This window comes from Aquarana catesbeiana, linkage group LG12, assembly GCF_042186555.1.
Source record: "Aquarana catesbeiana isolate 2022-GZ linkage group LG12, ASM4218655v1, whole genome shotgun sequence".
Taxonomy (NCBI): domain Eukaryota; kingdom Metazoa; phylum Chordata; class Amphibia; order Anura; family Ranidae; genus Aquarana; species Aquarana catesbeiana.
In genome coordinates, this window is record NC_133335.1 from 46,524,448 (window position 1) to 46,540,619 (window position 16,172).

The 16,172-nt window shown below is 41.9% G+C and overlaps 1 protein-coding gene across 1 annotated transcript in view; it reads right to left on the reverse strand.

The window, feature by feature from the left end:
* Window positions 1-16,172, reverse strand: part of MYO1D (myosin ID) — a 150,318-nt gene that overhangs the window by 67,965 nt on the left and 66,181 nt on the right. Inside the window, exons 3-6 of the mRNA XM_073607686.1 lie at window positions 9,070-9,278; window positions 7,021-7,114; window positions 2,384-2,549; window positions 1,841-1,894 (exon numbers count right to left, since the gene is read on the reverse strand). Coding sequence (XP_073463787.1) covers window positions 1,841-1,894; window positions 2,384-2,549; window positions 7,021-7,114; window positions 9,070-9,278 — 523 coding nt within the window. The remainder of the gene's footprint in view (window positions 1-1,840; window positions 1,895-2,383; window positions 2,550-7,020; window positions 7,115-9,069; window positions 9,279-16,172) is intronic.

The window sequence follows — 16,172 nt, forward strand, 5'->3', positions numbered from 1 at the left end:
ACCCCCCCCAGCCCCCCTAAAAGCCCATTCTCAATCCAGTGCTGTGCCTGGGAGCAGCATCTCTGCTCTCGCTTTCCCTCCTCACTGGACATGGAGGCAACAGCCATTGGAAAAGTTACGTGTGGTGTTACGTAACATGTAGGGAGGGGCCGGGTGACGTCACTTCCGGTTACGGCCATGAACGGAAGTTCCTGTTTTTAGCACGTTTTTTCACTGATGGCGTTTTGCCATTTTAAACTGTTACGTTACTATCTTTTTTAAATAGAATGCAAGATGTTTACTACTACACTATGGAGGCTCTTCTCTTCTACCCTATGTCCCTGGAGACAATGTTTTAAAGGAGCTGGTTGTGGAACTCGTTGTTAGTGGAGAAACAGCCTTGATAGTACAGTGACCATCTGTCTAGGTCTAGGATATACCCAAGGAGGAGGAAAAGGACAAATCGGTGGTATACATCCGTTGATGCACGACTAGGCCCATTTGGGGTCTTCCCTTGAGGTGAGAGGCTAGCACACACAGGGTGTGGATTGGAGAAGGATATTTACAAGCTATTATATTATCTGCATTTGGACTGTTTTTCTTTCTTTGCTGCACTTACTTCTATACTATTATACTACAGGTATATTGCTTAGTACCTGTAGTTACTTCGGATACATTTTGGATTACCCATCCCTGTTGATTTTTTATTTTCTGATGCCATTGTTATTGCACTATTTTGCATTGGGAAGTGAGATTGTTATCAGCACTTTATGATTAGCACTTTATACCTCAGGATTATTTTAGAGGGATCCATGAACAGTATTAGCACTTTATTATTAGCACTTTATACTTTAGTATTGTTGTAGAGTTATTTAGCGCTGCTTCACTACAAATCACATTGGCTCCTGCTGCTTTCAATCAAATCCAATGGGGTGCGAGCTCGGGATTGAGCCCGCCACTCTGTCCACACAGCAAGCACTTGATATGGGGTAAAAAAACCTTTTTGCTTTTACAATCAGTTTAAGAATGCTAGGATCTGTCCTGTCACTTATGCTAGCCAAAAGACAAAGAACAGCAAAGATACACTTGCACAATTCAGTTGTATTCTCATGAGCTTCTGCCATAAAAAGCAATGCTTAGGCCAAGAAAGAGCTCCTGTTATGGTGATATAGAGAGATGGTGTGATCACAAGTGGACATTTCCAGTGTCTTGGCTAATCTTGGGCGAGACAACATTGACTGGGCATACTGGTTTCCAGTATCTATACCATCCTAACGGTCATGTAGCTGAAAAAATGTTAGAGACAAAACATTTTTTGTAATGCCCCGTACACACGGTCGGATTTTCCGATGGAAAATGTCCGATCGGAGCGTGTTGTCGGAAATTCCGACCGTGTGTGGGCTCCATCGGACATTTTCCATCGGATTTTCCGACACACAAAGTTGGAGAGCAGGAGATAAAATTTTCCGACAACAAAATCCGTTGTCGGAAATTCCTATCGTGTGTACACAAATCCGACGGACAAAGTGCCACGCATGCTCAGAATAAATAAAGAGATGAAAGCTATTGGCCACTGCCCCGTTTATAGTCCCGACGTACGTGTTTTACGTCACCGCGTATAGAACGATTGGATTTTCCGACAACTTTGTGTGACCGTGTGTATGCAAGACAAGTTTGAGCCAACATCCGTCGGAAAAAATCCTGGGATTTTGTTGTCGGAATGTCCGATCAATGTCCGACCGTGTGTACGGGGCATTAGGTTAAAGCATATTTAGAGAATATAGCTTATTCCCTCAAAAAGGAAACCTTAGTCCTTGAAGGCCACCAAAAAAAAAAACAACTTGCACCATTCAACACTGACCTGATAAAAGGAGTGGAAGTTTCTCTCCCCCAGCTGCTGGATGATGACACGGGACTAAAGAGAATGAAAACAAATTCAAATAATCATCTTGTAGCAAAAATCCTGTAATTATCATTATGTTCAGGGCAAACTGATAATGTCTGAAAATGCCCATGCACCTCTGACCCACTGATATTCATTCCTCGAACAGTCCCCTCCCGTTCCTACAGAGCGTCAGAGGAAGTGTCAGAGCCTAGAGCAGGGGTGTTCAAACTATGGCCCTCCAGTTGTTCAGAAACTACAATTCCCATCATGCCTAGTTATGTCTGTGAATTTCTGAGTTTTACTTTGCCTCATGGGACGTGTAGTTCCACAACAGCTGGAGGGCCATAGTTTGGAGATCCCTGACCTAGAGAAAGTAGTGACATCACCCCCCCCTGTCATGTGAGAGTATTTTCATGTACAAGGAGGTTACATGCTCATCAACGCATGTTGTTTCATAGACACTGTAACTTTACCATGAATGCACGAGATAAACAATATACAGCTACCATTTAATCTCACCTTCTCCAATAAGTAGTTATTGATGTGGCCACCAATAGGATCACCTTTGAAGTCAAAGTTAATGTCCATGTACTTTCCAAACCGGCTGGAGTTGTCATTTCTATTAGTCTTGGCATTGCCAAAGGCTTCTAAGACACAGTTGGACTTGAGCAGCATGTTCTTCACCCTGAAGCAGCGACATGAAACCATAACATTTTTTTTTTACAGAAATGACTCTCTACACAAGGTATAAGGTTAGATATGGGAAAGTATAAATCTATAGAGCAAACAGTCATATTATTACCAAGCAGCAGTGTAACCCGGTCAATCATCATTGCTTCTTTTAACCAATCTTATGTTATAGTATTACCCCTTTTGCAGCCTTCTTTGCGTTTTTTTTCCACTTTTAAAAAATAATTTTACTCAAAAACCTCAACACATGAATTGTGTATTTCTGAGGGGCTGGTGGTTGTGTGAGGAAGCTGTACATCCACCCAGTCACTTCCACCTCACAGCGGACAGTCGGCTTAGTCAGATCTACACACATTCCCAGCCTTGGGTTCCTTATTTTAATTTATTTTTAAAGGCTCTGTATGTATATATATACTTATACACATACAGTACATTGTGTGTGTGTGTGTGTGTATATATATATATATATATATATATATATATATATATATATATATATATATATATATATATATATATATACACACACACACACACACACAGAGTGTGTATGTTATCATTCATATTCAGAGAACATGAATGATAACACAAAAACTGAAGCCATTTATTATCAATCAAGTGTGTTTACTCTTTTTAAATCATGACAACAAATGACCCTGATCAAAAGTTTACATACCCCAGTCCTTAATAACGTGTATTACCCTTTTTAACATCAATGACAGCTTGAAGTCTTTTGTGGTATTTGTGGTACCCTGATCAAAAGTATACATACCCTGGTGATTTTGGCCTGATAACATGCACACAAGTTGACACAAAGGGATTTGAATGGCTATTAAAGGTAACTATCCACATCTGTGATTTGTTTGCTTGTAATTAGTGTGTGTGTATAAAAGGTCAATGAGTTTCTGGACTCCTGACAGACCCTTGCATCTTTCATCCAGTGCTGCACTGACGTTTCTGGATTCTGAGTCATGGGGAAAGCAAATGAATAGTCAAAGGATCTGTGGGAAAAGATAGTTGAACTGTATAAAACAGGAAAGGGATATAAAAAGATACTCAAGGAACTGAGAATGCCAATCAGCAGTGTTCAATCTCTAATCAAGAAGTGGAAAATGAGGGGTTCAGTTGAAACCAAACCACGGTCAGGTAGACCAACTAAAATTTCAGCCACAACTGCCAGGAAAATAGTTTGGGATGCAAAGAAAACCCCACAAATAACTTCAGGTGAAATACAGGACTCTCTGAAAACATGTGGTGTGGCTGTTTCAAGATGCACAATAAGGAAGGCACTTGAAGAAAGATGGGCTGCATGGTCGAGTCGCCAGAAGAAAGCCATTACTTCACAAATGCCACAAACTGTCCCGCTTACAATACGCCAAACAGCACAGAGACAAGTCTCAAACCTTCTGGCACAAAGTCATTTGGAGTGATGAGACCAAAATGTAGCTTTTTGGCCACAATAATAAACGCTACATTTGGAGAGGAGTCAACAAGGCCTATGATGAAAGGTACACCATTCCTACTGTGAAAGACGGAGGTGGATCATTGATGTTTTGGGGATGTGTGAGCTACAAAAGGCACAGGAAATTTGGTCAAAATTGATGGCAAGATGAATGCAGTATTGGAGGTCGACCGATATATTGGCCGATATTTGGTCTTTTTTATGAAATCTGCATCGGCTGATTATTATGTATATTCGGCTGATTTAATCGCACTGTGTTCCGTCGACCCACAAGTGTTCCTCCTCCCTTCCCCACACTCCATTGGCAGAGGGGCGCTTGACACTTGCCAGAGCCGCTGAGTGTGTGTGAAGCTGACATATGTAAATTAATGCAGAGAGAGACCAGCTGTCAGAATTCAGCGTTGATGTTGGGAGTGGGCGGGACCCAGCAGCTATCAAACACAAGCCAATGGGATAGGATCTGGGCGGGCCGCTGCATTTATGTGGCCCCATCCCCTTTCTTAAGCAGCCCAATCATTAGCTGGTGTTTGATAGCTGCTGGGTCCCACCCACCTTGAGCCCCACCCACCCCCAACATCACCTCTGAATTTTGACAGCTGGTCTTTCTCTGCATTCAGTTACATAGTAGGTGAGGTTGAAAAAAGACACAAGTCCATCAAGTCCAACCTATGTGTGTGATTATGTGTCAGTATTACATTACATATCCCTGTATGTTGCGGTCATTCAGGTGATTATCTAATAGTTTCTTGAAGCTATCAATGCTCCCCGCTGAGACCACCGCCTGTGGAAGGGAATTCCACATCCTTGCCGCTCTTACAGTAAAGAACCCTCTACGTAGTTTAAGGTTAAACCTCTTTTCTTCTAATTGTAATGAGTGGCCACGAGTCTTATTAAACTCTCTTTAGCGAAAAAGTTTTCTCCCTATTGTGGGGTCACCAGTACAGTATTTAGAAATCGGGGTGGCCGATGGCCAATATATGATGCCAATTTTTGCAGCCGATATTTTAGGCTGCTTTTTTCTTTTTTTGGCAGGTGGCACAAATTGGCACTGGCGGGTGGCACTGACAGGTGGCACTGGTTGGCATTGGTACTGGTTGGCACTGGCAGGTGGCACTGATTGGCACTGGCAGGTTTCACACTGAGCCGATATAGTGTAACTGTGTGAAACTGACATATGTAAATATATTTATATTACACACACACACATACATCATACATACATACATGCACAAAACTTGTGAGGAGGCACTCACGGGACTGTAACCCACAGTAGACTGACCGCTCAGGCTTGCTTGAACAATCTAGGGAGTAACACAGAATCCGCTGCTACGGGAGTGCTGGCGAGGGGGTGGAGCTTGTCCCAGCTCCTATAGTCACTATAGAGAGGAAGGAGGAAATCCCCAGTGCCACACATCCATGGGGTTGTGTGATGGTGAAAGAGTCCTGGCATGGCCTGGTGAGCCCAGGCTGAGGTTGTCTCTTTCACATCACATAACCACGTGGATGTGCGGCACTGGGGGTTCCCTCCTTCCTCTCTCTAGAAACCCAAAGTCATGTTTCACTTCCATGTTGTAGTGTCTTGAAAACTGATGGACGGAGCTTCATTGAAACATTGACATAAAAACTCTTCTGTTTTGATCTACCTCCTCTGCAAGATCAGCGAGTGCTTCTATACCTGTTTTGGATTTCTATGGATTTCTGTGTGAGCGAGCACCCAGGCATGTACCTCAAACAATGTTGTGGCTGCCTTTGGGACTATACACAGTATATATGTTTCTTTGTTTCAAGAATTAATTTAAACAGGAGTCCAAAATTATTATGGATTCTTTAAATTATGGGTTTTCAGCTTAAGCTACTGAGTTCTGTAAATAGACATTGTTCAACAGAGAAGCTAGGGAGCATGTGGAAAGGAGCCTAGTGCATCACCTGATATGAAAAAACAGAACACAGTAAAACCTCAGATTGCGAGTAATGCGGTTTACGAGCGTTACACAATATCAGCTGTTTTTAAAAAAAAATCCTAACTCGATTTGCGAGCTTGTCTCGCAAGACGAGCAGGATTCAAGCCTCTGGGGTGTGCAGTATGACATGTGGCCAGAGGGGTGCCGGTGACGCTCGGAGAGACTCAGACACTTGGAAACACTTCATTCCCGAGCATCTCCGAGTGTCTGAGTGGTCTCCGAGCCTCTCCGAATGTTTGAGTGTCTCCGGCACCCCCCACCTCTGGCCACATGCGGTACTGCATACACTAGTAGTGACACTGAAACACATTTTTGGAGTTTCCATTGATTCCTATGCGGAAACTCGCTTTGATATACGAGTGCTTTGGATTACAAGCATGCTTCTGGAAAGGATTATGATCGTAATCCAAGGTACTACTGTATTTATATGTAAAATGTAGTATTTACCCAAGTAAAAACATTTTTTCAATTGTACTTTCATTCCTAACTATAATAAAAACTTAAAAGATGTAGAAAATCACTATACTTTTAAATTTCATTTGTGATATAGTACCATATATGTTCTACAACGCTCACATTTAGCAAGCAGCTATCTAGTACCACTCCTAGATCCTGGTGCATCCAACTATCCAATAAGGTTACATGAATAGAAAGAATGCAGGTGTAACAGGGGGATGTGGGTACATTCAATCATTTCTGAACAAATGCACTAACATGTATACATGCTTACTTTTTATACAAGGGTGCAATTCACTTGCACACATAGCAGCCATTCTAACACTCAACAAACATTCAGCAGAGTGAAGGTGACCAGTTCTCTGTGGGTTCCATACATTTTGCAGTGACATCATGGGCATGCAGTGCATACAGTTTTTACAGCGGACAGATACATAATAAGATACAATAAAAGACAGATAGGAGGTAGCTGTGACACAACCCTTCTCTGGCAAAACTAATATTTTTCCAAGTTAATTGTGCTATTATTTGAAGTCGCAGTATATGAAGTCTTATCATTTCGTTGGAACTGGCCTTTTATGTCTTACCTCTCAACCTCTGCCCTCTGGCTAGGATTGGTGATGGCAGCTATGTACTGCATAATGTATTTACTGGCTTCAGTTTTACCGGCGCCGCTCTCCCCTGCAACACACAACAAAGGATAAGTACATAGGACCATGAAAAAGATACACAAAAACATATGGGCAGAGTGGTGGTACACTAGCTACCAATTATATACCCTGAAGCAATGATGTTCTAGGTCCAAACCTCACAATACCTTCTCTGCAGGAAGCGTCCCCCTAAGTGCTCCACTTTCTTTCTGAAATCCTAGAGTTGGATTTTTGAGATACTGTAGACTTCCCAATGGGGAACTTTTCACTCCCCATACTTCAGCCCTGTGTGGCACAACTGGGGTTGTCTATCTAATGCTTTGCGACTGCAAGGCCTTTTATGTAGGGAAAACTATCAGGGAATTAAGACAGAGAATTGGAGATCATCTCTATTATTCAGCGAATGGTAAACTTACCCCCGATGGACGGCATATAGGCCTTTACCACAGGTTTAATCCCTTAGCTGTTAAATTCTTGGCCCTGGAGGTGGTGCCCCCTGACTCCAGGGGGAGGTGACCGTGACAAGGTGCTCTTGCAGCGCGAGACCCTTTGGATCGAGAGACTTAATGCCACTATTCCACCCGGCCTGAATGAGGTTAATTCTTTTAGACCATTCCTCCAAACCTTGTCCCTTGAAGTTGTCTCTTGGGTTTCTCTAATGTCTGGCTTATATATATGGATACATCTATCTATCTATCATATTTACATATACGTTTCTTCTCTCCATGGGTATTTGTCTAATTTGGTTAGCCCTGCATATGCTTGGTCCTGTTTTTTGCGCATTGTGCCATGTTTTAATTCCTTTCTGCATTTATGCTTCTCTCTGCCTTACCATTTTGCTTCAGCCTGAGGACCCACATACCCATGAGCCTCCAATATGAGTTACCAAAGGTTGCCTTGGCATCAAAGGGTATAGAAAAGGGGTTACACAATATATATATATATATATATATATATATATATATATATATATATATATATACATATATACATACATACACACGCTTGTAGTGTTACAAGAGGAACATGCCCGAACAGGGGCACATACTAAAATATTGGCTGACGCGTTTCGAGGAAGAAAAACCTTTTTTTTCCTCGAAACGCGTCAGCAAATATTTTAGTATGTGCCCCTGTTCGGGCATGTTCCTCTTGTAACACTACAAGCCTGTGTGTATATATATATATATATATATATATATATATATATATATAAATTGATATATATTTATCGTGTAACCCCTTTTTTACAAAACGTAGTATGTTTATATTTCTTACATGTATGCATTTTATCATTTATGAATAAACTGTAGAATTTGATGCTAGTGTTTGATCACGTGCCTTCCACCCTTTCCTCCCACACTATCTTCTTCAGACCCCCCCGGGTCAGTCCAGGCAGCGGGACACACTTGATCATCCTCTCCAGTCCAGCCATTATAACAGTACTACGTACCCATACCAACTACATCCTCATGAGCGTAGGAATGTATCTTTTTCTTTGTTAACATAAGTTGTACCTGTCTATCTGCAGTCTTCTCATCTCTGTAGCCATTCCAAGTACAGAATTTATAAAACTTGTCTGAGTTGTTAGAAAAAAGGGGTAGGGAGCTGAAATCACACTCTGCAGAGCTCAGTGAGAGCTGATAGGAGGGCGCACACCCTCTTCACACAGGAACAGAGCTGAGGCTGTCAATCTCAGGCTGTGTGCTGGAGCTCCCTCCCCTGTCACCTTTTTCCTCTTGGTGTCAGGAAAATGTGCCAGAAGTGATTCATGCTGCAGGAGGTAGCAGACAGAAAAGACACAGTGCTCTGTATTGAGACAAGTACACACTATAAAGGGATAGGCTTTGTTCATATTTCATATCTCTGGTTTACAACCAATTTAAATAACTTTAAATGTATAAAAAATATACAGATGTAAACAATAGAAAGAACAAATAATATGATAGCCAAGAATGATGCTAGAACAGAGAATTCACAAAACATTACCTGATATAACTATACAGGTGTCTTTACATCTTCTTTTCATGGCCTTGTATGCGGCATCGGCGATAGAGAAGAGGTGCGGGGGCCTCTCATACAGCTCCCTCCCTTTATATTGTTCTATCACATCTTTCCCATAGATTGGAAGGTTCTTGTAGGGGTTCACCGAGACCACCACTTCCCCAATAAATGTGTAGATTCTTCCCTTTTCAAACCTGAAACAACAAACAATGGGCCCACTTTAGTTTTTACAGCAAACATCAATACAGACTACATATTGCAAAACCAATAAAACAAAAGCAGCAACAAAATACTGGACATACTGTAGTCAGATACATCAGCAATCTCACATAAGATCGTAATATGGCTGATCGGAACCCCCTGAGCTGCAGCAGCATCCGCAGGAAGTCTAGGTTCACATCTATGCGGCTGCACTTGATGCATTTTTGCGGTGCGTTTTTTAAACCCACGTTTTTGATGCATTTTTGCATGTACTTTTATTGCATTTTACATTTTCTTTTTGTATTACACACTTTGTATAGCTGGTTGCTAAGAAGCGGGCCAGGAAGCGGACCGCTGTGTCATTAACAACCAATAAGTCATCAGCTGTCAGCAGGATTCCCCACTGACAGCTGAATGTAAAAAGAATTGCCAGCAAAAATGTAAAAAAAATAACAAAAATAAAAAAAAGAGAAAAAAAAAAAACATTGTGGGGTCCTCCCCCAAATGCACACCAGGCTCTTCGGGTCTGCTATGGATTTGAAAGGGAGAGCCACACCAAAATGTAAAAAAAAAATTAAAATGGCGTGGGTTCCCCACTAAAATCCATACCAGACCCTTATCGAAGCATGTAGCCTAGCAGGTCAGGAAAGGGAAGGGATGAGCGTTACCCCCCCCCCCCCCTCCTCCTGAACCATACCAGGGCACATGCCCTCAACATGGGGGGGAGGTGTTTTGGGGCACCTCCTCCCCAAAGCACTTTTTCCCCAGGTTGCAGGGAAAAAAAAAAGCGCTTGGAGAACACCTCCTGCTGAGCTATTGTGTTCTCCCAGCGGGGGAAGCCACCCTAGCCGGGAAAATGCACAGTGAATATTGCTAGCTGCTATAGCCGCTGGCAATAATCGCGTGAAAAATCCAACAGGCTAGTCGTACCCAAGTTGATTGATCTTGATTACAATCAGCCTGCCCATACATGGTTCGAATCTCATAGTCTATGGCTGGCTTAACTCTAATATCATAACATTTAGGCCTCTTGCACATGGGTGAAAAAAAACATTGCGTTTGTAGCCATTTTTTTTTTTTTTAAAGGATCTAAACATAGGTGTGTTATTGTCAATGGAACATTTCACACCGCTATGTAAAGATCTGTAATGCAGTGATATATTAAGAGCCGTATGAAAAAAAAAAAACAAAAAAAAAACAAAAAAAAAACAGAACTTTACATTTGAGTGCAGTAATACACAGGTGTATACAAGCATATGTGCTTTAATTGAAACAGCTAGTAGAGAATGAAGATTTTTACACATGTATATATGTACACATGTTTACCTGCCTGTACCCATGTATATGTGAGCTCCTTAAGGAACTTTTTTTTTTTTTTACACTTTCTGCCAGCAAGATCCTGCATATAAACATCAGTAAATGATTGCATTCATGTACAAGCGGCCTTACTGATTATGTGTACAGTACCAAAACCTGTCACAAGAGGGAGACAATTTACAGTACAAATAAAAGGACTTGGAAATGTCCATCTAGCATGTCTATAGGAGAGTTTGCCTTTACATAGTGAGACAACTACTTCATGTAAGAGCCAATTCATTGATTATTTACATCTCTGCCTTGCGGCCATGCACAATATTTGCATTGACACACTGCAGTGCCATACATTTTTAATAGCACCCCAACAAACTAAGGCAGGGGCCTCAAACTGGAGGAGGCCCTCCAGCTGTTGCGGAACTACAAGTCCCATCATGCCTCTGCCTGTGGGAGTCATGCGTTTAACTGTCAGCCTTGCAATGCCTCATGGGACTTGTAGTTCTGCAACAGTTGGAGGTCCGCCAGTTTGAGACCTCTGCACTAAGGCAACACACATGCATTGCAGTAGTAAAAATGCAGTATTGTGTATAGGAAGCTCATTGATTTCAATGGGTTGCCTTAATGCAATGCATGTAACATATGACATAAAGCATGGTAAAATGCATGCAATAACACAACAGATGTAAATAGTCCCTAGGTGATATATATATATATATTTTTATGATTTTGCTACCAAGGGATCAAGTGGATGACTTATAACGATAATAACGCACATATCCCTGCAGCGCAATTCATCGATCATCTCCTATGAGCTTCATTTACCTAAAAGGTCTGTTTTAATATACCGCATTATGTGAACATCTGGAAGTGGTTGTGAGGTCACGGATCACAAATCCAGGAATCGCCTCTGTTACACACAAATATACTGTGCAGTGTATGTATTTTCCTTAAATTTTGCAACGAAATACTTTATTTCAGAGCGCTGCTGTGCACTCACGTGACCACCTGGCGCCCAGCTTCCCTGATCTGAGGACTACAGTGGGAGGGGCTGAGTTTCCCCATTGATGTCAGCCGGGAGAAGAGGAGGAGAGCGGCGGGCGGTCACGTGAGCGCACAGCGGTGCTCTGAAATAAGGTATTTTGCTGCAAGATTTTTAAACACACAAATACTGCACAGTATATTTCTGTAACAGAGGGGCTTCCAGGATCTGGAATTAGTGATTTTACAGCCATAGCAGAGGGAGGGGAGGGGCAGGGAGGAGATGGCTGACCCACAAATACCCGAGCTGACAGGCAGGGAGGAAGGGGGGGAGAGGGAGAGGCTGCGGGATGACAGAGGCACATAAACTGACCACGGTATTACCTTGCTCGGCACACTAAGGGGGACACAGGAACAAGCAGGATCAACCAGGTAATTTACAGCATAGAAAGGGGCAAATGCCTCCACACAAAGCACTATGCTGTATGTCCTGCTTTAAAAGGAACCACTTACAAGCGGAAACATTTATTTTTTATTTTTACTACAATCTTTATACTGGTTGGGAAGGTTTTTGACTCTCTTCCTGTCCCGGTGGCAACATTAACCAAGACAGGAAAAAAGGGAAATCTCTAATAAAGGCACACACAGCAATAAAAACAGTGAGGAAGAGTTAGATCCTCTGTCAGGTTGTAATTATCTTCATTCCCTTTGGGGGAGATTACCTTTTAATTGGTCACCAGGAGAAAGGCGAGGGGAAATTTCCCTTACAGAGACACATACAGTGCCTTGAAAAAGTATTCATACCCCTTGACATTTTCCACATTTTGTCATGTTACAATCAATAACGTAAATGTATTTTATTGGGATTTTATGTGATAGACCAACACAAAGTGGTACATAATTGTGAAGTGGAGGGAGGCGACAAGAGTCATTATGTATACATATCGTTTATTGACGATCTTCTTTATATTGTTCTTTATGAATCACGCATTATATGTTCACAATGTAAATGGCGATGCAGTATGCTTAATGACAGTATGTACTCCTAATTGTTGCCAAGATTAATACCCTGGTTTAAAGCCAACGACTGTTTATTGTCATAACAGCTATTGATGACTTTGTATACTTTAAAAATCTGAATAAAAACCATTGAAAACAAAGTGGAAGGAAAATTATAAATGGTTTTACATTTTTTTTTTTACAAACAAACAAATGTGAAAAGTGTGGCGTGTATTTGTATTTAGCCCCCCCGAGTCAATACTTTGTAGAACCTCCTTTCACTGCAATTACAGCTGCAAGTCTTTTTGGGGATGTCTCTACCAGCTTTGTACATATAGAGAGTGAACCTTTTGCCCGTTCTTCTTAGCTCAAGCTCTGTCAGATCGGATGGAGAGTGAACAGCAATTTTCAAGTCTTGTCACAGATTCTCAATTGGATTTAGGTCTGGACTTTAACTGGGCCATTCTAACACATGAATATGCTTTGTTTTAAACTATTCCATTGTAGCTCTGGCTGTATGTTTAGGGTTGTTGTCCTGCTGGAAGGTGAACCTCTGACCCAGTCTAAAGTCTTTTGCAGACTCTAACAGGTTTTATTCTAAGATTGCCCTGTATTTGGCTTCATTTATCTTCCCATCAACTCTGACCAGCTTCTCTGTCCCTGCTGAATAAAAGTATCACCACAACATGATGCTGCCACCACCATGTTTCACGGTGGGGATGGTATGTTCAGGGTGATGTGCAGTGCTAGTTTTCTGCCACACATAGTGTTTTGCTTTTTGGCCAAATTGTTAAATTTTGGTCTCATCTGACCAGAGCACCTTCTTCTACATGTTTGCTGTGTCCCCCACATGGCTTCTCGCAAACAGGACTTCTTATGGCTTTCTTTCAACAATGGCTTTCTTCTTGTCACTCTTCCATAAAGCCCAGATGTGTGGAGTACACCACTAATAGTTGTCCTGTGGACAGATTCTCCCACCTGAGCTGTGGATCTCTGCAGCTCCTCCAGAGTTACCATGGGCCTCTTTGCTGCTTCTCTGGTTAATGCTCTCCGAGCCAGGCCTGTCAGTTTAGGTGGACGGCCATGTCTTGGTAGGTTTGCAGTTGTGCCATACTCTTTCCATTTTTGGATGATGTATTGAACAGTGCTCCGTGAGATGTTTAAAGCTTGGGATATTTTTTTGATAACCTAACCCTGCTTTAAACTTCTCCACAACGTTATCCCTGACCTGTCTGGTGTGTCCCTTGGCCTTCATGATGCTGTTTGTTCACTAAAGGTTCTCTAACAAACCTCTGAGGGCTTCACAGAACAGCTGTATTTATACTGAGATTAAATTACACACAGGTGGAATCTATTTACTAAATTAGGAGATTTCTGAAGGCAATTGGTTACACTAGATATTAGATAGGGGTATCAAAGTAAAGGGGGCTGAATACAAATGCACGGCACACTTTTCAGATATTTGTTTGTAGAAAATGTTGAAAACCAATTTATCATATTCCTTTCACAATTATGTGCCACTTTGTGTTGGTCTATCACATCAAATCCCAAGAAAATACATTTACGTTTTTGGTTGTAACATGAAAAAATGTGCAATTTTTCAAGGGGTATGAATAATTTTTCAAGGCACTGTATGTCAATAAAAACCTACCTCGGTGCACGGAAAGTCTTCTTTCTATTTACATGCAATTACAAAGAATGAGATGGTTGAATATGGAAAGCTATGTAAATGAGGTATGATGTGACCTACAAAAGGTAGTCTGTATTACTACCTATATACAGCCTAGGTAGCTGTAATTTATTACACTGTAAGTGCTATTGTACAAGAGATACTATGAAGGTTATTGTTACAATAAAAAAATATTAAAACAAGGAAACCGACAGTCCCTGAATGTCAGGGCTGGGCTCAGCTCTTCCTTCTCCGAGCTGGCTGCTCAGCTGTCAGCTAATTGCCAGCTCCCATCTCTCCACAGTTACCTGTTGATGATATCCTGCTCGTCAGTCCTGCCTACTTAAGCCGTCCAGTCCAGAGGAGCTCTGCTTCGTCTTGGTCAACATCACAGAAACATTCTCCTACGATCTTGTTCAAGACTTGCTTTGCTTACATCCCTTCTGGCTCCAGATCCTGCTTGCTGTTCCACTACATTGATCCCTGACTTCTGGCTTGGCTGACTATCCGTTCCGGTTACTGAACTTTGGCTATGTTTTGACTACGTTTGTCCTTTTTAATTTCATTACTAAACAAGTGTGATTTAACTGTACTTCTGTCTCTGCCTGATTTCATGGTTTCTGACACTAGAATTCATAAAGGGCCCGTTCAGATGTTCCGCAGCCCTTGGCGCTCTCCGAAAAGCAATCCATTGAAGATCACGGAGGGCATTCAACGGGTAGCTAGGAGGCAATATGTTGCCTCCTTACCATCTGTTTTCACTTTAAAAAGGCCAAGCAACTGCATCACAACTGCTTGCATTGGTTGGAGGGTGGCTGCGGCACAGGCCTATTCGCTTAAATCGGTTGCGTTCAGCAGTGGTAATGCCCGATGAATGCGACATGGTTTCATTTTGGCATGTTTACAGTTCTGAGCCACAGTAAAACCGCACCTCGACTACCCGCTTTTATTGCCTCCTGGCTGCTCATGTGAATAAACACAAAGAACGTCCTACATACTTTAGAAATCTGTCTCTTAGTGTTGTGACAAAGGACAAACCTTGCAACAGATTGATATATGTGTCAGTAAGGTGTATATATGAATCGGTCACAACACAAGCATCTCTCCTGTGAGGAGGCGGAGTATTAGGCTACCTTCCCACTTTTGTGCATGTTTGGAATGTGCGTAAAATCACATGCTTTCCTGACACACACAAAAACGTGCTGCCCTTTAGCAGACGCACGGCAGTGCCAATCATTTCTAATGCCGCCCCCATGCATCTGCTAACGTGCGCATTTTCCTGCTGCAGCACCATGTGGTTGGATGCGGTTTTGCAAAAGGGTCAGGGACTTCTTTTCGCGCATTTCTAGGCCAGTCCATTAAAATGAATGCAGGTAGAGAAACTATATGGAGAGTAATGGAAACATATCAAGTATGAGTTCTAGAGACAATTAAATAGCACATTTTGTTGCAAAATTGTCTCAAAGATGTGACACATTAATTACAAATGAGACAAAATCAACAAATTTATTCCAAACGTAGAAGAGGTCTTATTTACCTCCATTTTCCGGATCACCAATATGGTAGTATTTCTTTATGAATCTGTCACAATATCGCCATACAGGAAGAGCGTTACAAATAAAACTACCTGTCTAATACTTAGTCTAATCAGCCGAGGTGCCCGGAATAAGATATGAAAAAATGGGTAGGAGTGGTGAACTTTACTGAACAAATATTTGGTGACATAAAGAAACGATTTGTTCAGCAAAGTTCACGACTACCCATTTTTACATTTCTTATTCCGGGTGTCCCGGCCGATTGTACTACCGACAGGTTCTTTTTCACAAACTCCTTGCACCCGCCTAGAATCCTACAGAAGGATCGGAACACCCGAGGCTTATGCCGTGTGCACACGAGCGGACTTTTCAACGGCTGAACTCCGAAGGAC